Here is a 22559-nt window from a genome sequence, read left to right on the forward strand (position 1 = left end):
GTCATCCGGTCATCTGTTCAACCAATCAACGCATAATATGCTAATGATATGCTAAGGCCACTCAACTGCTTGCTATGACGTTCACTGACCACCAGGGAGCAGACAGTTGACCGGTCGACCAATTGCTATGATGTGCACTGACCACCAGGGGGCAGACACTTCGATCCATAGGTTAGCTTGCTGGGGTCTGGCCGATTGGGACTGAGTGAGAGGGGTTGGACATGACTTGGGGCCCTCCTGAGGTCCCTCCCCGACTGGCCAACCTCCCGCGTACTCGATCGTGCACCAGTGGGGTCCCTCGGCCTGGCCTGTGCCCTCTTGCAATCCAGGACCCCTCTCGCAATCCGGTTTCAGCCAGTCCCACTCAGCGCAGGAGCTGCCCCCTGGTGGTCAGTGTACTCCCACAGGGGAAGTGCTGCTCAGTCAGAAGCTGGGCTCACGGCTAGCCTAAGCCGGCAGTCAGACATTCCCTGAGGGCTCCCGGTCTGCGAGAGGGCACAGGCCGGGCTGAGGGATCCTTTCCCCCCTCCCCTCACCTCACCCCTCGACGAGTGTAGGAATTTTGTGCACCGGGCCCCTAGTATATAAACAAAAGTGAAAAAATGAAATTATAAAATTTATTGGTAATAGGAAAAGATGGAAATAAATTTCTTGCTCCTATGCAATATCTTGTTCTGCATTCAACCCTTCATCTTTCCCCAAGCCATTTTACTCCATCAGAGTTCTGCATCTTGCCCATGCTTTGCTCTGCACTTCATTCATTTTCCAGGGCCCATCTTAACTTAAGATGTCTTCACTATCTGGCTCTGGAAGAATTAGTCATGCCCCACTCTCTTGTCCCTTGATCTTAGTTCATACCTATATTACAGTACTTGCCATACTGTCCTCTACCTGAATGCAATTCTGTTTTCCTGATGGATAGCAAAATTCTCAAGAACAAGGGCTAGGTCTTACTTATCTTTCCATTTCTAGAAGCTAACTCAATACTTGGTGTATAATAAATTTTATACAGTAGTTCCTCCTCACCTGTGGGAGATACACTCCAAGACCCCCAGTGGATGCCTGAAACTATGGATAATACCAAATCCTATATATACTGTGTTTTTTCTATTCAGACATATATACATATCTATGATGGGCTTTAATTTATAAATTAGGAACAGTAAAAGATTAACAATAATAACTAATAATAGAACTATTATAGCAATCTATTATCCTATATAATAAGAGCCTAATATGCAAATCAACCGAATGGTGGAACGACCACTTGCTATGATGCGCACTGACCACCAAGGGGCAGACACTCAACACAGGAGCTGCCCCCAGCCTGTACGCCCCATACTGGCTAAGGCAGGTGCCAGTGGGGGCCCCCCTGATTGCCCTGAGGGTCGCCCCACAGATTGACCCTGATCACCGGCCAGGCCTAGGCACTCCACTTGTGCACAAATTTTGTGCACTGGGCCTCTAGTAATAATATAAGTTATATGGATGTGGTTTTTCTCTGATAACCAATTTCATCTGATAATCTAGATGGCTACTAAGTGACTAATGGGTAGCGTATACACTGTGTTTGTATTGGATTGGACAAATGAATGTTTCTTGTCCAGATGGGACAGAGCAGGATAGCAAGAAGCTACTGCTACTCAGAACAGTGGGCAATTTAAAACGTATGAATTTTTGTTTCTGAAAAATTTCATTTAATATTTTTGGGCTTCAGGTGACTGGACCATGGGTGACTGGAACCATGCAAAATGAAACTGTGGATAAGAAAGGACTATATGCAAATAAATGTGTATAGGATAAAAGAAGGGAGAAAAAGGAAAAAGACAAAGAAGGTTATGTTTAGAAATTTGCAAGATATATATTAATTTATTCAATATAAAGTATTTTTAAGCAAGTGCTGGGATTAATTTTTGTTTCTTTGTGATATTCCCAGGAAAATGAATATTGATAAAATGCAGTCCAGTGTCTTTAAAGTGGTTGCTGTGTAATATAAAAATTAGGTAGGAAAACTTCTTAATAACATATTAAAATTATTAAAATGAGGTACTACTTCTTCTGACAAAGCTAGAGGATACCCATTCCTCCTGGACCTTCCAGCTGAAAACATGGAGATAACACAATAAACAAGCATGGTAAGATTCTCTCAAAAAAGAAGACAGGACTGCTTAGGGGTCTCAGGACTTGAGAAACAACACCCCAGCGGTTCTCCTGAATTTCCTTATTGCCTCCCATATAGCTTAGACAGGGTGCTTTAGAAGTTGCCAACCAGGAATGGCCAGAAGACACAGGAAAAATAATCTCCAAAAGAAACCTTTCTCATCTATCCAAAAGACTAGGCGAAGGGTGGTCTAACAACAGGAAACCCTTTTGGCAATATCTGCCATACTCCAACCAAATTGTAATAGAAAAGACACAAATAGTAATAGAAAAGGCACACACACACACACACACACTCACACTCCCTATAGTTCAGTGGGGCTGAACAAGATGTCATTATTCCACACACCCCCATCCTATCCCATGAAATCAAGCAGCAATGCTCTAATTCCCACTACCTGGTGATGTCTGTGGAGCCATGCAGTGACTTAATCTTCCATCCTGTCTGCCACACTCCCAATTCCCCCTTTGGGAGGTGTCAGCAGGTCTGCGTAGGGAGCTAATATTTCAATCCCTGCACAGCAGAAGCAAATTAAGTTCGCAATGAAATATCAGTACACACCTATCAGAATGGCCAAAAACTAAAAGAAAAAGGCTAAGTTGGTGAGAAGTTTCCAAGCAACACAAAATGCTGGTGAGAATGCAAGGAAAGTGGGTCATTCACACACTGCTGGTGGAAATGTAAAATGGCTCAGCCACTTTGGAAACTCTTTGGCAGTTTCCCAAAAAACTAAACATAACCATTATACAGCCTGGTAATTGCATTCCTGGGCATTTATCCCAGAGAAATGAACACTTATAGTTCACATAAAAACTACACAAATTTTCATAGCAGGTTTATTCATAACAGCCCCAACTGGAAACAACTCAAATGTCCTTCCACGGGTGAATGGTTAAACAAACTGTGGTACATCCATATCATGATTGATACTCAACAGTAAAAAGAGCCCTATCCGGTTTGGCTCAATGGATGGAGTGTCAGCCTGCGGACTGAAGAGTCCTGGGTTCGATTCCAGTCAAGGGTACATGCCTGGGTTGTGGGCTTGTTCCACAGTAGGGTGTGTGCAGGAGGCAGCCAATCAGTGACTCTCTCTCATCATTGATGTTTCAATCTCTCTCTCCCTCTCCCTTCCTCTCTCTGAAATCAATAAAAATATATTTTTTAAAAAGCACAGTAAAAGGTAAAAAGTAAACTATTGATACACGTAGCAACTTGCATGAATCTTCAGGATATTATGCTGAATGATAAAAGGCCAATCAGAAAGGTTACATCGTTATGATTCTACTTATATGATATTTTAAAAAGACACATTTTAGAAATGGAGAATAGATCTGTAGTTGCCAGGGATTGAGGGAGGCAAGGCAGGAAAGACTTGGATATGATTATTATTAAAAGACAACTAGAGGATCCTTGAGATGATGGCTGTTTTCAGTGTCCTGATTGAGTTAGTGCTTACTGAACCTACACATGGCATTGTATAGAACTTAATGAGTACAAGTAAGAAGGGGAAATTAAGATCATGCATTGTATCAATGGCAATATCCTGGTTTTGATGCTGTACTATATTATATAATTTTGTTAGATTTTACCATTGAAAATTGGGTAAAAGGTAGATAGCATCTATTATTTTTTACCACTACATGTTAATTGACAATTATCTCAAAATTAAAAGGTTCAAAACTTTTTTAAAAGGAACCAGGTGAACATAGATGAAAAAGTAGCAATTAATTTTGCATGAAGAAGCTTTAAAGCCAGGCAATCTTTGAAATTGGCCTTGAAGGATGAATAGGATTTCCATAGGCTTTTACCTTATTATTATTATTAAAAAAGAAGAAAAAGCAACTAACACTGTTACTGATATCCTCTGAAAAGACCTCTCAGTAGGGGGATATGCTTGTACAGCCCTTGAACTATGTCAGTAACCTTAGGTCAAGGTGAAATTCAGGAGAATCTGAGACTGCAAGTTGGACGGGGAAATGTGAGTAAAATCTGGGTATTTAGTGCCTAGGATACCAAAAGGAGATGTCCAAGTGGCAGTAAGAAAAATAGACCTGCACTCAGGAAAGAAGTCTGGGCTGCAGATAGCTATTTAGGTGCATACAAGTAGGAGTCAGAGCCACCAAAGTGAATGAATATACCTAATGAGCATGTGGTGTGAGAACCATGGTGGACTCGGAAGAGCTCCAACATTTAAAGGGTGGAAGCTTCTTAGGAAAGGTGGAGTGGGGGCACAGAAAGGAGGATATTAGAAGAGTGAAAGACTAGGGACAGGAAAAACTGGTGCCAAGTTCCAAGCAAGGGTGAGCTTTCCTGTGCTCTGCTGTATCGAGGTCAGTGAGGACAGAAGCCACTGGATTTAGCCATCAAGTCCTTTTCTTTCTTTTGAATTCTGATCAGTTGTTTCAGTCAAGTGATGGGAGCCACAGCAGATTGGAGTCAGTTGAGGAGTAGAAGGGAGGTGGGAAAGTGGAGACACTAAGTATCAACTTCTCTTTTAAGGAGCTTTTCAATGCAGAGGAGGTGAGAGGGGACTTGACAGAAGCAAGGTCCTGAGGATGTTTTTGAGAATGAAGAGGCTTTGAGCTTGCTGGCAGGCAGTGGGGAATGAGCCAGGGGAGGACATACACATTTTTGGACTCCTTTTCGGAAATTGCCTTCAGAGCCTAAGGCACATTTTCAACAATGGCAAATCTTCATCTTTTAAGAGTGGCTTTGATTTTTGGAAACAGCCAAGTCAGTTTAGAGCCAAGAGTGGTAAATCAGGTGGTGATCAAGCTGGATAATACAAGTTCAAAAAAAAGTATAATTATAAAGTAGTAAAACTGATTTTCTTGTGGAGCTCATGAATTGGCTTAGAAAGTAGTTCTTAGAGAACTCCAAAAACCTTTTGAGCAGTTGTGGCATTATGTGAATAAGTGTCCAGAGTTTGTTTATAACTCAGGAAGACACTGAAGTGCATAGAAGTTCTCTTATATTTGTGTGGAAATTGGCCTTGTTATTCCATATTTACTCTAAATGTGCAAATGTAAAGTTGCCCTATAATCTTTTTGACTGAGAGGTGACTTAGTGGAATTCCACCAAAGTTTGTATATGGGAGAATCAGGAGTTTCAAATTGTGATTGTTTAAACAGTTCTCCTGTGGTCTTACAGATGTAATTAGAATTCCTAGGATAGGAGTGTTCCCACAAGCATAATAATACTTTAAATGTGTGTTCAATTATCCTTTTCTATAGTCATATTTAATCGTTTCTTTTTGAAATAGAGTTACTTTAAAAACATTAAATCACTAGCATAATCTTGACTATCTGTGAGACCTGCGCTGGGCACGTAGTAGGTACTCACTGAATGTCCCTCTCTTGTCTTCTCTGCTTTGGGGCTTGACATATACCAGAGAACATACCAAGAGAAAGTAGTTCGCTAGTAGCAGATCATCTCCATTAATGCTCAGCCCAAAATATGCAAGATAAAGAAATTTAGCTTTGTTATTAATGGGACAAATATACACATATCAAAATGGGTCATTTACCTAATGCTTCTTTTATATCTTTTTATATAGATTACCTCAATTATTTTATACTTATGTAATACTTTATTTAATCATTGAAACAACTCTGTGCAATAACTCTTTATTTTACAGATGAAACTGTGGCTCAGGCTATGTAGTCACTTGCCCCACGTCTCATGTTGAGAGGGACACAGCTGGGTCTTGAATTCAGGTCTGCAGTCAGGAAGCTCTTAACTACCATCCTCCTTGTCTTCACCCTCTTAAACCCACACCCTTAATAAACATTTTAAGATAATCAATCCAAAACACCAAGTCAATAAAAAACACTATACACTGCCCTCTCGATATTAAGGAAAGAGAAGTTAGAGCCTTCTTCAAATCACTACTGGCCAAAAAATGGTGTATAGCGCTGTACTTTGTGTAATTTGAATGATTAAAGCAATCTTTTTTAAGTTGATTTGTTTTTTAAATAGAAACTTAATATTGCTATTCTGCCATGCCTTCCCTCTACCTCCCCACACCTTAGACCAGCGGTTCTCAACCTGTGGGTCGCGACCCCTTTGGCGGTCAAACGACCCTTTCACAGGGGTTGCCTAAGACCATCCTGCATATCAGATATTTACATTACGATTCATAACAGTAGCAACATTACAGTTATGAAGTAGCAACGAAAATAATTTTATGGTTGGGTCACAACATGAGGAAATGTATTTAAAGGGCCAGAAGGTTGAGAACCACTGCCTTAGACACTCACCGTGCCGCCAGGAGTGGGCTGTGTGGAAGCATCGATCTAACCTCCTGTTGTGGCTTGTTAATGAGAAAGCATCGAGAGCACAAGTTAGCTATTCTAGGAAACTTTCACAGCTTTTGTATTAATTAAGACTTTTTTGGTCCCAAATAACAGAAACCACTTGATTTCACCAAAGCAGAAAGGATCCTGGGGTGACTGCCAGAACCCAAGGGCAGGGAACCAAGGACCGAAGTAAGGCAGGAAACCCTGAAGGGCTTCTGTCTTCATCTCCACCTCTTCAGCTCTCCACATCTGATCCCTTCTTCCCTTCACTCAGACTAGCCTCTTTTCCTTCCTACTCCTCATTGGGATGGCTGCTACCTAACAGCTACCACAGCCCCTCAGAGGGAGCCTGATTTCTCTTTCCCTCTGGTCTCCTCACATGCCTTCCTCCTTATCTCCCTCTCCCACTCTTAGTCCAATTCAAAATTCTGGGCCCATGGTCTGTTTGTCCTGGTTTGGGTTCCATGCTGGTTTGGGAGAGGGATTGTCAAGACAGGTAACAGTCTACAACAGCTGTGTTCACTGGGTTCTTTTTCTATTCCAGGAGTTTGAAAATTTTAAATTACCCTGATATCACAGGGCTGAAATATAAGAAGTAGGTTTTAGAGACAAATTTGGTTTGAATCCCCACTCCCTCTGCCACTCACTAGGTATACATTCTTAGGTGAGTTACTTAACTCCTCTGAGCCTCATTTTGTCCTTCAAAGAAAATAAAGTCTACAAGAGATGATGAGTCTACATGAATCACTAAATCAGGACATTTAGCAGAACTGATTTGTTAAGGGCCCATGTTAATGAAGGTATCATAAGAAGGGAAGAATAGTCAGAGCATGGAGGATTCTGAATGCCAAGCTGATGACTGTTGTGTCAAGATACCTGGAAACTAGTGAAGGTTTTAGAGAAAGAAGCATAATTAATGCTATGTTTTAGGAACTTCATCCTGGTAGCCAAATGCTGATGAATCTGAAAGGCAGGCGAGAAGGAGAGAAGATGGGAGTTCAGTTGGCAAGAGTTTCTGTAGGAAAAGAGGGTGGGGTTATGAGTTCAGGACCAGTCCAAGGCTTGGTAAGGACTGGGTGATGTTGATTGGACTGAGATAGAGGGAGTATGTTGGGAGACTTGACCCTGGAAATACAGGAAAAGGTGCAAACTATACATGGGGCCATCCGGGTCACTTCTGAAGATGGGATGGGAGTGGAGAAGTAGTTCTCTGTGTTTCACTCAATGCATTCTGCAGCCAAGGGAGTGCTTACAGTAACCAGGGTGCTGCTATTAGAGCTTGACGTGCCCTGCCCGCCTCAAAGGGAGACTCTGTGGGGGTTTTTTGTTGTTTGTGTTTTTGAGAAAGGAAACCTAGATGAATTTCAGTGCCTTATTTGGAGCAGTAATTATGAACACATTTTCATCTCAAAATCTAAGTATTTAATATTAAAATCAGTCAGGAAGTCACTACTGGCCTGGTTGGATTTTTGTTGTTGTTGTTGTTTTTAAAACTATACAATCAACTCTGTGAATAGTGAAAACAGAATTTTGGCTCCAAAGTGAATATTTAAAAGACATACAAGACTAGACGTGGCTTTCCCCATTAATGAGAAGAAAGAATTCACTTTTTTTTCTATTAAGAGCTACAGAGTTCTAATGTTAGCCAAAGTAATAATAATGAGTCCCTGGTCATTCTGAAATACAGCTTACATTTATTTAGGGATTTATTGTTTGATATAGTCAAGTTGTTATTTTCAGCAGTAATTTTAATTAAAATGCTAAAATGCTTGTATGCATCTCTTAAATAAGTCTCTCACCTCATTAAACTGAGACTCTAGTAAATGTTCTCAGTATTTTACAGAACTGTGCAATGTCTATTAAGGCCCATTCATGGTGCTTTAATCATCCTTTTAATAAGAAACAATCATTTGGGAATACATTTTCCAGACAGTTCCTCTACCTCCCAGAGGGAATATTTTGAGGCCTCCCAGTGACCACAGGATTAAAAGCCTTGACAAGGAAGCCCTAGAATTCTTGAAGAGTTAGGCTTTTGAAAGATTCATTGTTGTGGAATCTCCCTTTGAAAGAGACCACTTTATCTTGCTCCTAAACATCTATAGGACAAACATAGCACTTTCTGAAAAGCAATTCTGGGTAATGTAGAAGGACAAATGTATGTAGGTAATCCAGTATGGGAAGTGTGTAATTTGAAGAATGATAGTTCCATTTTTATGGTTGCCATAACAATCATACAGTTGTGCAAAATACGTGTATAGCTTTTATAGAAGGGAGCTGGCACCATTGTAATGATTCTTCTCATATCAGAACAACTGTTTTCAGATCTGAAAAATAGGGGTGGCTTAACCCTTCCCCAGTTAGCTCAGCATGTTCCTGGAAGGCTCTTTGGAGCTCCAGGGCTGTTGAAATGTATTCGTCTCTTACATTTGCATTTTAGCCTGATAAATGGATTGAGAATTAAGGATGATGATCCTTTCGACAGCAGGTTCTGAATTCCTAGTTTGGGAATTCAAAAGATGAGAAAAAAAATACTGTTCCTCAAATAGAAATCTAGGAGCCATGTCTAGACATAGTTAATTCCTTGACTTTGTAACTGTTCTTAATTCTGCCTACTAGAATTTAAATCTGTTACATACTGGCCTTTACCCCATTGTGTTTAAGTCTTTGGTAAAGTCCTTAAACTTTGGTTACAATTTCTGTTTTATTTTTACGTATTAACTATGTCGCTTCTGGAAATTGCATAGCAAATTTAAAAGTGTAGTATATCTAAGTGAAAATATTTCTATGCATATTCTTTTTTTAAACTACTTTTTCCTATTTTTGTGTATTCATTCCAAAAGAAAGTACTTGGGACTTAACTTTTTCTGACAAACTAAGGAATATCCACTTTGAATAAATTTTATATCAGAACTCTGTATGTGGATTTTCATGTTGAAGGTAAAAGGTTGTCAAATTTGGGTTTGGTACCTTAAAATTAAGTCATTGCCAACTTAACCATAGAGAAACTTGTCCTGAAAGAAATTTTTGGCAATTATTATTATTTTTTTTTTTGCCAAAATGTTTCTGGGATGTTTAAATCTTAATATAACGTTTGGAACTACAGGTAATTAGAAAAGTTGTCAACTTCCATTGAAATAAAACTTCTTGGTCTAATCCACTTCTTTTAACACCTACTCTTTTGAATTCCTGTCCCATTAAATCAGAGCTCTACAGTTCTGTGATCTTAGGCATGTTACTTAATCTCCCTGAGCCTCAGTTTCCCCATCCACAAAATGAGAGTAAAAAATAATACCCACCACTATTATAATTTTATTTTCTCAAGAAGTGATTTGTAGGAGGTATTAAAAAAAAGTATTTTAAAGTATTTCCTGTATATTGAAGACCTCTAATGTGTTTATTCTCTGTGAAGATTTTGTACATTGTATAGAACTTTTCATGCTTAAACTCTTAACACTATATAGATATTTAGAGGCTTAGAAATTTGATCCCTCTGTGGGAGTATTTTCTGGAAGTTTACTGCTACCTCATTTTGTCCAATTTTAAAATTTAATTTATATTAATTAGTATTCTCATAGCCTGTTTTAAAGTAACCTCAATCTGATATTTTAAATCTGGGTTATAGGAAAACCCTACTACCAGAGGTTAAAAGAAAGAGAGATGTTCAGTGAGAGCTGAGAAAAGATAGAAAGACTTTGTGTATGCATTGGGACTCAGCTGCTCTTGCTCTCTTGGGCAAGCCTAGGTTAAAACAGGAAGTAAAAGTGTGCAGAGGACAAGCCATCTCTGCTCCACATACAAACACTCTTGGTTCAACTGTGCCCAGTATAGTTCAGTGCCTTCAGGGAAACTAACTTAATGGGTTCTGGACCTTTGCACCAGCTCTTCTTCTTCTTTTTTTTCATTTTTCAAAAATATGTTTTTATTGATTTCAGAGAGGAAGGGAGAGGGAGAGAGAGAGAGAAACATCAATGATGAGAGAGAATCACAGATTGGCTGCCTCCTGCACGCCTGCCCCCTACTGGGGATTGAGCCTGCAATCTGGGCATGTGCCCTTGACCAGAATCGAACTTGGGAGCCTTCAGTCTGCAGGCTGACGCTCTATCCACTGAGCCAAACCAGCCAGGCCAACTCTTTTTTTTTTTTTTTTTATTGCTTAAAGTATTACAAAGGGTATTACATATGTGTCCATTTTATCCCCCCGCCCTAGACAGTCCCCTAGCCTCCCCTATCCCCCAGTGTCTTATGTCCATTGGTTATGCTTATATGCATGCATACAAGTCCTTTAGTTGATCTCTTGCCCAAGTCTTTCTTCCCCCATATAGCCATGGATCATTTCCTCAAATCCTTCAAGTCATCTTCAGATGTCATTGGCCTGCCCTTACTGTCCTATTTGTGATTGTAATCAGTACTTCGAACCCTTCTTGCTCTGTTGTAATGTTTCTTTCTTTTCCTCCACAGCACTCAGTGTTTATTTTCTATCTCCTCTCCCACTAGAATGTAAGTGGATAATAATCATCAAATGTGTCCCTAGAGCAAGCAGTAGATGCTCAGTAAATACTTAATGAAGGAATTCTAGCCTTCTTCCTCTTGACCTCTGATACCTTCTACATACTGATGCTTCACTGGTCCCTACAACTTCAATTTGGTCTGGATACAAAATAAGTAAAAATGTATGAAAAGGGTGACAATTATTACACACAGGTATAAACAATTTAAAACAAGGAAGGGGGAAAGCCATGTTTGAAGGACTGCATGGTGAAAGAGGGAGCCAACCAATTCTTTGTGGCTACAGAGGGCTGAATTATGAAGTTTCTCAGAATCGGATTTCAATTCAGAGTGTGAAGGTACTTTCTAATAGAGTTCTCTAAAATTAAATGGCCAGCCTAATGTGGCAATGAATTCTACCACCCCTGTCCCAGGTATTCAAGAGATGAGCTGACCTGCCTGATGGACTTTGGTTTGTAGGCATTTTGGGCATAAGATTCGGATGAGGGTGACCTCTAAGGAACTTTCAGCTCTGATGATTCTATGATTCTGTTCCCTGAACTGATAGAGTAATTCCCAGGATTTATTGTTAAGAAAATAACAATAAAGCAAGTTGCAAAAGAGAATTTATAGTATTCAACTGTTTGTGTGGGACAGAAGAGAAAATAAGAAATAATGCATATAAAAAAAGAAAAGATAAACCAGAAAATGATAAAAATAGTTATTTATAGGGGATGGGTAGGATCAAAGTAAAAGAACAGAGACAAGAATAAAACTCATTTTAACTTTGAACAATTTAAATGTTTTAAATATTAAATAATAAAATTAAATCTAAAAGGAGGTAAAAACATAATCTTTAAAATTGACATCAAACAAAAACAAATGGTTCTAATATTTAGCAAGTATGTAGCATCACCACATTCCGAAATAATAATTAAATCAAGTAACTTTGGGGTACTGTATAGTTGACCACTTTGAATGTATACCCTTAGGGTCTGTTTTCTAAGGATAAAACTCCAAAGACATCTTATATTTAATAAGTTCTTTGATGCTAGTGGTATTGAAATTCTGAAACTACTTTGAATATGAGGTTATTGGTAGCTGAGGTTCTTACTGGGAGACTGAAGATATAAATATAGAATTGGAGAAGATGAAGAAGAACTCTGTAGTTATATTTCAGTTGGAGATGTCAATATGAACTCATGATTTTTCAGCAGTATGTTAAGTTGAACCCCATGAAATTGCCAATTTTTAAGCCACAAGTAGTCAACTATTAGCAATTTCATATGATTTAACCCAGTATTTTCTAATTCTACTCACTAAACAGTATCATGGTTCAATAGAAGAATGCTCTTATTCTTAGAAAACGCATGATAAAGTATGGAGGAGTAAAGTATCATGATCTCTGCAGTGTAATTTTAAATACTCAAGATGTTTTTTAAAAGCTTGCTAAATGAAGGGAGGGACCCAGAGAGGAGAAGAAGATAAGGCAAATATGGCAAAGTATTGACATTTGATGAATCTTGATGAGAAGTATATGGATGTTCATTTTGTTATTCTTTCAACTTTCCTGAAAGTTTGACATTTTTCAAAATGAAAATTGAGAGGAAGAAAGTAGCATAGTCTCTGAATTTAAACCATGGCTTTCCTGGACTGGGCCATAGTCTTGGGCTCCCACAGTACCAGACCACCCTTGTCCTGTGGCCTCTGCTCTAGAGTGTCTTTTTTTTTTTTTAAGTGTAAAAGAGGTTCAGTGGAGATGAGTAAATGAATGTAACAGGGGAGGTCAGTTCTGATTCAGTCTTATCACTGTCATTTCGAAAGTAACGATTTGGTCTAGAATTTTGCTAATGCTTAAGATAGACCTTCTGTGGACCCTAGATGAAAACCCCTGCTCAGATGAAAAGAGCCTGCCCAGAGCATTGCATCATTTCTCTCTGCTCACTCCATGGCCTCATATGTGTCTGGCTATCACTTTGGGGAAAGAGAGGACAGATAAACCAAGGTTTGTTTCTGCTTTACATAGACTAAGTCTTTTTCTATTCTGAAAATACTGTGATTTGTGTCAGACTTGTTAACATCTGTTGTGGCAATAGAACTAAGTGAAAGAGTGTTACCATATCCACAGCTGCCATCAGAAAAAAATAAATGGTCCAGCCCCACCACACCAAGGGGGCAGACTGAGATTTGAATGATGATCCCAGCTCCCTCTGCCTGTAAGAGGAGAGGCCAGCCCAGTCCTGAGGAAAGTCAAGGTGAAATGGAAGTGCAGGTGAATTCAACATCTGACTTGACTGTGCTCTCCACTTGGCACTCTTTAGGGACATGTTACCATGGATGGAGTCCTCTATCCGTGGTCGGCAAACTGCGGCTCGCGAGCCACATGCGGCTCTTTGGCCCCTTGAGTGTGGCTCTTCCACAAAATACCGACTTCTGCGCATGGGCCACGAAGTTTCAATCGCACTGTATGTGCGCGCCCGCACGTGCTATTTTGTGGAAGAGCCACACTCAAGGGGCCAAAGAGCCGCATGTGGCTCGTGAGCCGCAGTTTGCCAACCACTGCTCTAGCTCATTAGCTATTTTTTTCTGCTGCAGTTTACATAAAAATTTCTGGTTTCTTTATAAACTCCAATACTATCTAATCTAAGAAAGTGTTTGAAAAAAAAGAAAAGAAAGTGTTCGAGTAAAAAATTATTCTTTATTTTCTTAAGGCTATTTCTTAAAATTTTCCATTCCTTTTCACCCATTCACCACCACTGACCCAAATCCTCTCAGAATTGCTTGCTAGCAAGGAGACAAACCCAGAGTCAGGGACGTAGGAGGGCCTCTATAAATTTTGTTAGTCTACAAATGGTTCCTGAACCACAGTGTATAAAACCCTGTTTTATGAGAAAAGAATATGGGATAAATACAGAAAAGGACACCCTTGGAAACAATAACACTGTGGTGTGACCACAGGTTTGGATGCCAAGAGGTCATGAGTTCTAATCCTAAATGTATTTCCTAAGACATAGTAGCAAAATTGAATGGAAAAATGCTAAAGAGAGCCCTTTTGTCATTGTTTCATTCACTTATCCATCAACTATTCATTACATGTGTGTCTTCAGTATGCTGCAAGAGGTACAGAGACCGGCCAATATCACAGCAGACCTTGAAAGATTTTCTAGCCTTGTCACTGCAGTAAGACATATCCATAAGTAACCACCAGCATGCTGGGACCGTGACCAGTGTTATTGGAGAGAGACAGGTCACAGGTTTGGTCAGGGCAGGCAGGAAGAGGCAGCTTTCACTCTGGAGCCACAAAGGTTCCCTAGAAAAAAACATGGCATTGCAAGGCCTTTAAAAGCCTTGTAGTTCTTAGACATTGGAGATTGGTTAGGAAATGTCCCCGTGTTAGAGACAGAACGAACAATGTCTCAGAGACCAGAGGGCATAGAGAAAAGTTTGGCACAAAATACACATGTTGGGAGTGTGCAGTCTAACTGGAAAAATATAGTTGGGGCCCTATCTGAAAGGCTTCGAATTCTAAGCCAAATTTCTATTTTCCTCAGTAAGGAGTTGCTGAAGGTTTTTTACCAGATGCATGCTTTAAAATGATGAATCTGGCTCTAGCTGGTTGCTCAGTGGTTAGAGCGGGGGGGGGGGTTGGGGAACCTTTTTTCTGCCAAGGGCCATTTGGATATTTATAACATCATTCTCGGGCCATACAAAATTACCAACTTAAAATTAACCTGCTGTACTTGGTCAAAATTTAATTAACTCAGCGTTAATGCCTTGGCAGAACCAGACCAAATGATTTTTTGGTCCTTATAAGGCCCGCGGGCTGTACGTTCCCCACTCCTGGGTTAGAGTGTTGGCCTGCGGATTGAAGGGTCAGAGGTTCAATTCCAATCAAAGGCACATACCTTGGTTTCAGGCTAGATACTCAGTCCCAGGTGGGGCGTGTACAGGAGGCAACCAATCGATGTGTCTCACATTGATGTTTCTCTCTCTCTGTATCTCCCCTTCCCTTCTACTCTCTCTAAAAATCAATGGGAAAAAATTTCCTTGGGGGAGGATTAACAACAACAACAACAACAAAAAGATGATGAATCTGGCAGCACTGTTGCCTTGGGGAGAACAATTTATGTGCTGTGATACAGGCCATGGCCAAAATACAGTGAGGTCAATAGTGACAAAGTAAGTGGTGAGTAAAAGTTGCTGTGGAGACTAGACAGCTGTTCCAGCTGCAAGGAGGTGGATGGAGATGTTGGCACCTTGAGGAGGAAGAAGATGCAAGGTGAGAGGAAGAGTGTGTGAGTGACAGAGGAACAGAAGTTCTTTCTATGCTTTTGTGATATCCTGGGATTCTTGGCCAGGACTTAAGGGCTTATAGAAGGCTTTTATTTATTCTTCATGTGTTCTTTTCCCGGGTCAATGGCTTCATATAAAATAATATTAGAAGTTTTCTGTCACTTTAAAAAGTTATACGGAGCCCTTCAGTCATGTGCCTTCAGAAGTTTGGTTACATAACATTGCTCTGAATTGGAATTCTGCAGCCTCATGAACTGGAGTCTCATTCTTTCCCTCCCCCACCTGGCACTTTATTTTCTGTGGGTCAGAGTTAGCTTCTTTCTAACCATTGTTGCGGAACTCCTTAAATATTTGGTCTCGCAGGTTCTAGAAGCTGGCAGGCCAGGCCGCTCCCTGCAGGTTGTGAGACCAAAGCCTTCCAGAAAAGTAGCCAGTAAAATCCGAAGCATGTTAACAGAGTGTAGCAGCTGCACAGTACAATGCCCCATGGTGCTGGGCTCCCAAATGCTGAGGCCAGCAGCTCCCAGCTACTGTGGCCCACAACCAGAAGGAGCCCTCATGCACCACATCATGGCTAATTCGTAATTGTGGCGATGACAACAGATTAAATCACTGGCTCTCAGCACTGAGGCCTGGGGTTTGTCAGGGTCACTCACTGTTCCCTTGCTTCTCTCAATTTTCCATAGTGAGAGAACAAATTGGAGTCCACTGATACAGCACAAATACTTGTCGGGAGCTCTGTGAGCTTTGTCTAGAAGTTGGTTTTCTTTAAAAAATATATTTTTATTGATTTCAGAGAGGAAGGGAGAGGGAGAGAGAGATAGAAACATCAAGGATGAGAATCATTGATTGGCTGCCTCCTGCACGCCCCCTACTGGGGATTGAGCCTGCAACCTGGGCATGTGCCCTTGACCAGAATCGAACCCGGGACCCCGCATTCTACAGGCTGATGCTCTATCCACTGAGCCAAACCAGCCAGGGCTAGAAGTTGGTTTTCTTAATAGCCCATACTGAATGTCTCTTTTTCTTCTCGCATCCTCTCAGTATGTATGTATGTATTTATTTATTTATACCCTGTGGTTTTAAAAAATGATTTAAGGCAACTTGCCGATATACTTAAAAATTAAGACATGGAGCAAAAGGAATATATGCATAGAAAAATTAGGCACAGCTAGAATAAAGATTAGTTCACAAAGATTAAATTACAAACAAGATCCTCTAGAGCAGTGGTTCTCAACCTTGGCTGCATGTTAGAATCACCTGGGAATCTTTTTTTTTTTTAAAGCCTTAATATAATTGGCTGTATTCGTAGAAAAACAAAATAGCAAGCATCATTCTCTTTTCTTAATATGTGCCGAATATGACTTTGGCACATTTAAAAATCCATTTTGTATTCAATTCTTTTTTTTAAAATATATTTTTTATTGATTAAGATATTACATATGTGTCCTTATCCCCACGTTGACCCCTACCTCCCCCCCCCCACCCCCCCACCCCCCGCTCATGCCCTCATCTCCCCGTTGTCCGTGTCCATTGGTTAGGCCTATATGCTTGCATATAAGTCCTTTGGTTGATCTTTCCCCCTTACCCCCACCCTCCCCTACCTTCCCTCCAAGGCCCGACAGTCCAATCAATGCCTCTCCGTCTCTGGATCAGTCCTTGTTCATCAGTTTATGTTGTTCATTATATTCCACAAATGAGTGAGATCATGTGGTATTTATCTGCTCTCCAGTTCCATCCATGCTGTGGCAAATGGTAAGAGTTCCTTTTTCTTCTTCCTCTTCTTAAAGAATACCTTTCAGCATTTCATATAATGCTGGTTTGGTGGTGATGAACTCCTTTAGCTTTTTCTTATCTGTGAAGCTCTTTATCTGACCTTCTATTCTGAATGATAGCTTTGCTGGATAAAGTAATCTTGGTTGTAGGTTCTTGCTATTCATCACTTTGAATATTTCTTGCCACTCTCTTCTGGCCTGCATGGTTTCTGTTGAGAAATCAGCTGACAGTCATATGGGTATGCCCTTGTAGGTAACTGACTGTCTTTCTCTTGCTGCTTTTAAGATTCTCTCTTTGTCTTTTGCTCTTGGCATTTTAATTATGATGTGTCTTGGTGTGGTCCTCTTTGGGTTCCTTTTGTTTGGGGTTCTCTGCGCTTCCTGGACTTGTAAGTCTATTTCTTTGACCAGGTAGGGAAAGTTTTCTGTCATTATTTCTTCAAATGGGTTTTCAATATCTTGCCCTCTCTCTTCTTCTGGTACCCCTATAATTCTGATGTTGGTATGCTTGAAGTTGTCCCAGAGGCTCCTTACACTATCTTCATATTTTTGGAATCTTTTTTCTTTTTTCTTTTTCGGTTGGGTATTTTTTGTTTCTTTGTATTTCAAATCTTTGACTTGATTCTTAGGATCCTCTTGTCTGCTGTTGGATCTCTGTATATTATTCTTTATTTCAGTCAGTGTATGCTTAATTTCTAGTTGGTCTTTTTTCACATCCTCCAGGGTCTCACTAAATTTATCGGCAGTTTCCATAAAATTCTTGAAAAACTTTGTAAACGTGGTTTTGAACTCTATATCCAGTCGTTTGCTTTCCTCCACTTCTGTCATTTGTGACCTGTTTCTTTGTCTCCTCATTTTTTATGCTTCCCTGTGTTGGTAGAGTGGTTTTGTGTGCTAGGTGTCCTGTAGGGCCCAGTGGCTCAACCTCCCCAGTTACCTGAGGTGGACACTCTTGGTGCACCCCCTTGGGGGCTTTGTGCACAGTCTTGTTGTAGTTATGCCTTGATTGTTGTAGGATCACTGGGAGGAATTGACCTCCAGGCCATTGGCAGTGAGAATCAGCTGTGTCTGCAGTGGGAGAACTTCTGTGCTGAAGACACCCTTCTGGGGCAAGACTTGCTTCAGTGGGGCTTTGGTGCTCACTGAGTCTGTGCCCTGAGTGTGTCCCTTATGGATCTGAGGAGTTGTAGTCTGGATGGTTCCCCTCTGACCACTGGGTACCCTGGCTCTTGGATCTAAGGAGGTGCTAATTTAGCCTCTGCCTGAGGTTACCCAGCAGGAGCTACGAAGAGAACTGCAGATTCCCCTTCCTTTTTTGGAGTTTGGAGGTGCCCTGATGAGGCCCAGCTGTGAAGCAATGCAAGCTGCTGTGGGGCCTTGGGCCTTCCCTTGGAAGTTCTGGGTCTCTCTGGCCCAGCTGCAATTTGTTAGGTAATTTTCAGGTTGCAAAGGGCCAGGGTATTCATATGCAAAAGCCTCTGCCGCAGCCTGGGTGGAGTGGGGTCTCAGGGAATCAAAGGGCGGAGCAAGCAGCTATGGCTGGTCCTCAGCCGTGCCCTAAGGGGCCGCGCATCTCAGTGTCCCAATAATTGCTGCAAGCACCTCTGAGGGAAAGCCGCCCTCAAGTTCAGAGTTCTGCCTGCTTCCAAACAGTCCAGTTTCTCCCCGTATGAGTCCTGGGTCCCCAGAGACTTCCCGGAACTGGAGTTCAGAGCAGTTGGGAGCTTGTGACTCCCTCCTGATTCAAAAAGACAGCCGCGTCCTCAGGTATCATGCCCTTTCCGCGAGCACGCATGCGCATGCTCGAGCCTCCATACCTTTGCACTTTACTTCTGCAGCTCCTCTGAGTCTCAGTGTGCTTTTCTCTTTTCTTCTAGTTGTAGAATTTACACTCAGCCAGCCTTCCTGTAGTTCTGGATGATGTCCTTTTTGTCTTTTTGTTGTATTTTTGAAGTTGTTGTGGGAGGCAGCAATTTCCCGGTGTTTACCTATGCTGCCATCTTAGTTTCTCTCCTCACCTGGGAATCTTTTAAAATCCTGATTTCTGGGCTTCATCCTCCAGAAATTCTGTTTCTTTGTTATGGGGTGGGGCCACAACATTAGTAACAAAGAAACAGAATTTTCGGAGGATGAGGCCCAGAAATCAGGGTTTTAAGAAGATTCCCAGGTGATTTTAATGTGCAGCCAAGGTTGAGAACCACTGCTCTAGAGGCAAGTCACAAATGTTTTTCTGAGCTTCCTGACAGCCAAAGCAGAGAGGGAAATCTAAAAGGATGAAACTCACATGTCTGTAAGGTACAAACCAACCATCAACTCAGGAGAAGAGTGAGTCCTTGCACTGTATGGACTTCCCTCATATAAGAGACACTGAGTGATGAAAAGGACAGGGCTCTCATCAGCTTCCCCACAGTGAAGCCATTTGGTTGACTTCTTGCGGTGTCTCTTAGGGTAGACTTGTGGGACAAGGCCTCCACTGGAGGCCTGTGCAGTCCATCATTGCTCAAAGAGTGCTGTCCTGAGGACCTTGCCTCTGGGTGATGCTCTGCCATAAAAAGTGCCAAGATCAAAAGAGGCAAGAACTGTACAATCCCAGCATATTGAAGGCTCTGCAAAGTCCTACAAAATGGTGATGGAAGGATACTTGACTTGGGTTGGTGAACACACTATACAATATACAAATGATGTATTGTAGAATTGTACCCCTGAAACCTGTGTAATTTTTTTAACCAATCTCACCCCAATAAATTCAACAAAAAAGTCCTAAAATTAAGAAACTGGCCCAGCATTTACCAAACAGATTTAATCACAGGGCATTTTTTAAAAATTAGAAAACTGACTTGACACATTGGGAAACATTGATCTAAAATGGGCCAGCAGACACAGGATATCTACCTCATCTTGCCGCTGCCCAAGATGCATCTCATCTGGAAGTTCCCTTAATAAACTTTTGATATAAAACACACACACATGCACACACACACACAGGGGCAGCAAACTTTCTGCTGAGAGCCAGATAGATATAGTTTAAGCATATAGTCGTGTCATAACTACTCAACTCTGCCATTGTACTGAAAAAACAGTGGCTCTGTTTCAATAGAGCTTCATTTATGAATACGGAAATTTGAATTTTATGTAATTTTCACATGTCATGCAATAATATTCTGCTATTTGATTTTTTCAACTACTTAAAAATGCAAAAAAACCATTCTTAGCTTTCAGGCCATTCAAAACAGGTGAGGCCCCATTTGGCTTGTGAACTGTAGTTTGCCGACCCTTGATCAAGAATTGGATGGTATGCTTTTCCAGCAAACTTTCCTGAGGACACTATTCCTCAGAGTTGTCTTAATTTAGACTTTTATGTTTCTGGTTTAAGAGCAGATTTTTTTTAAAAGTAGAAAAGAATTGGCTTGAGAGCTTGCAGGTTAGTCTAAGATTTTTCTCAGAAACAATTTGTGGATCCTCTCAAAGAAGACATTGACAGACTAAAAATTGAAGACTTATAGTTTTGCTCTGTTACATATGGCTGGGTCAGTTTGAGGCTGGAAATGTTTTAGTGGGAATTATCATTCATTCATAGAAATAAAAGTCTCAAGTCACCCAGAGACATTTAATTTTAAGAAAACATAGCTTCCTAGTCAACGCTCCAAGTAAACCAATGAACTGTGTCCCCTACCAAGCTAAGAGTATTCTTTTTTATTTCGACTAGAGGGATGTTCTTCCAGCTTCTTATAATGAAAGGACTAAAATATTCTCACCACCAAGTCTGACATTTCAATTTTAGTTCAACAACTATTTATTGATACTCAGTACATATAAAGCATATTGCTTATTTTTATGGGACATACAAAAAGAACCAAGAAGCAGACATTTCCTCCTTTGCCTTGTGAATCAAGTTCAAGATTCTAACCAATTTAGAGCCCATTACTGTTGTGTTGGGATTAATTTCACCTTCCTGTCAGCATTCATTCATTCATTCATTCATTCATCACACACTTGTGAGTTGCAGCCTATGTTCATAGTACTGAAACACAGCCTTTAGTGACCTGCTAAACACCCAATCTCCAGCCCAGTGCCTGGGGAGGAAAGGGCAGAAGTTATGGGAAATTGAGGCCAGACTCTGCCCAGATCTTTAGCCGTTTGGTAGGAATGGCTGGGTTGGGTGAGGCATGTTATTTGAGAAACTCTAAAGCAAAAAGAGAGTGGCTGCGGGCTTCACAGAGTAAGAGTGGGATTGCATAGGGATAGTTTGTGAAGATAAATGGACAGAGGGTATACTTGATGATATGAGCTTGGGTGAGGTATACAATTGTTCATGGAAACAAACTGTGATTAGGGACATTTTCAAGTAGAATTGTATTACAGCTAACTGTATGGCCTAAAGTTTTTTTTACAAAACTTATTCTTGGGTCCCCTGCCCCATATCATAACAAGTTAGGTGACTTATTTTTTAACACACCCCTTTTTTTGGAAGATAGAAGCACTAAATTTTCCTCACATAGATCCTTGAAGGATAGGTTCCCATGAACCACTGAGGAAGAGGGTAGCAAAAGTAAGAACTGATGATTGGAGAGTTGTTTACCAGAGACTTGTCCCTGTTGTCAGACAGCTCTTCTTGGGCAGCCTCATTCATGGATGCTGCCTCACTTCCACCTTCTCACACCTATTCCTGTTCAGGGTCAAGAAGAAGTAGAGAGGATTTTTGGGGGTGGGGAGGACAGATGTGAGAAAGGGGTAACAGCAGAAGAATCAATGGAAATGGATGTTAGAATTCAGGGAGAGTAGTTCCAGAGGGGGAAAAAGTTTCAACATGGATGATGAGGGGATGAAATCCAGTTTATAGAGAGGAAGAAAACGACACAGAGACCATATGGAGCCTTGCTGTCTCCCCGCATTGTCTCTCCCCAGCCTCACATTTTACTGAAGACTCCTCCTCAAAGAGACATTATAGGAGTTACTCTTCACTATGCCTACCATTTATACATTTTCAAAATAACTCTTCTTTAAAGCTATACTACAGTGGGGTAAAGTTTCTGTTATTTGCGGCATCACTAATTATATCTTCCATCTTTCCTAGAAAAGACTGTATCTTCACCATTGACCCATCAACTGCCCGAGACCTTGATGATGCCCTCTCCTGCAAGCTACTTGCTGACGGTAGGATAGAAATGTCTCTACCATTCTGGTAGCAGACAGGGTGCATACCTTTGTGGTCAGCCTGGCTGCTGTGTATTCACCAGGCAGTGCAATGTTCAGGCTGACATTTGTCTTGTTCCTGAACTTGCCATAGGCTTCTGAGGCTACACAAATATGTGACTTAAGGATTGTGTTCCTGTGGTGACTTTGGTGAGGGTGAGAATAAGAAATGTCCTCTCTACGGGATCCTTCTTGGGCCTCAGAAGAGGCAGCAGAGAGGGCAGAATAGCTAATTCCAGGCCTTGGCCTTCAGGAAGTTCCAGTTTGGGTGGGATGTGTTAAAAAAAGAAATCCCTGAAGGCTCTGCTTGGGAGAAGCATAGGCCTCTTTTCTTGAATTGAACAACAGATGGGG

At 41.0% G+C, this 22559-nt stretch overlaps 1 protein-coding gene across 2 annotated transcripts in view; it reads left to right on the forward strand.

Moving 5' to 3' along the window:
• The window catches only part of DIS3L2 (DIS3 like 3'-5' exoribonuclease 2), a 325776-nt gene that overhangs the window by 175391 nt on the left and 127826 nt on the right, over positions 1-22559 (forward strand). For both annotated transcript variants that reach the window (XM_081096258.1, XM_081096259.1), the window contains exon 11: positions 22087-22166. In XM_081096258.1, the coding sequence (XP_080952384.1) occupies positions 22087-22166 (80 nt within the window). The remainder of the gene's footprint in view (positions 1-22086; positions 22167-22559) is intronic.

This window comes from Myotis nattereri (assembly GCF_964212035.1).
Source record: "Myotis nattereri genome assembly, chromosome: 7".
NCBI lineage: Eukaryota > Metazoa > Chordata > Mammalia > Chiroptera > Vespertilionidae > Myotis > Myotis nattereri.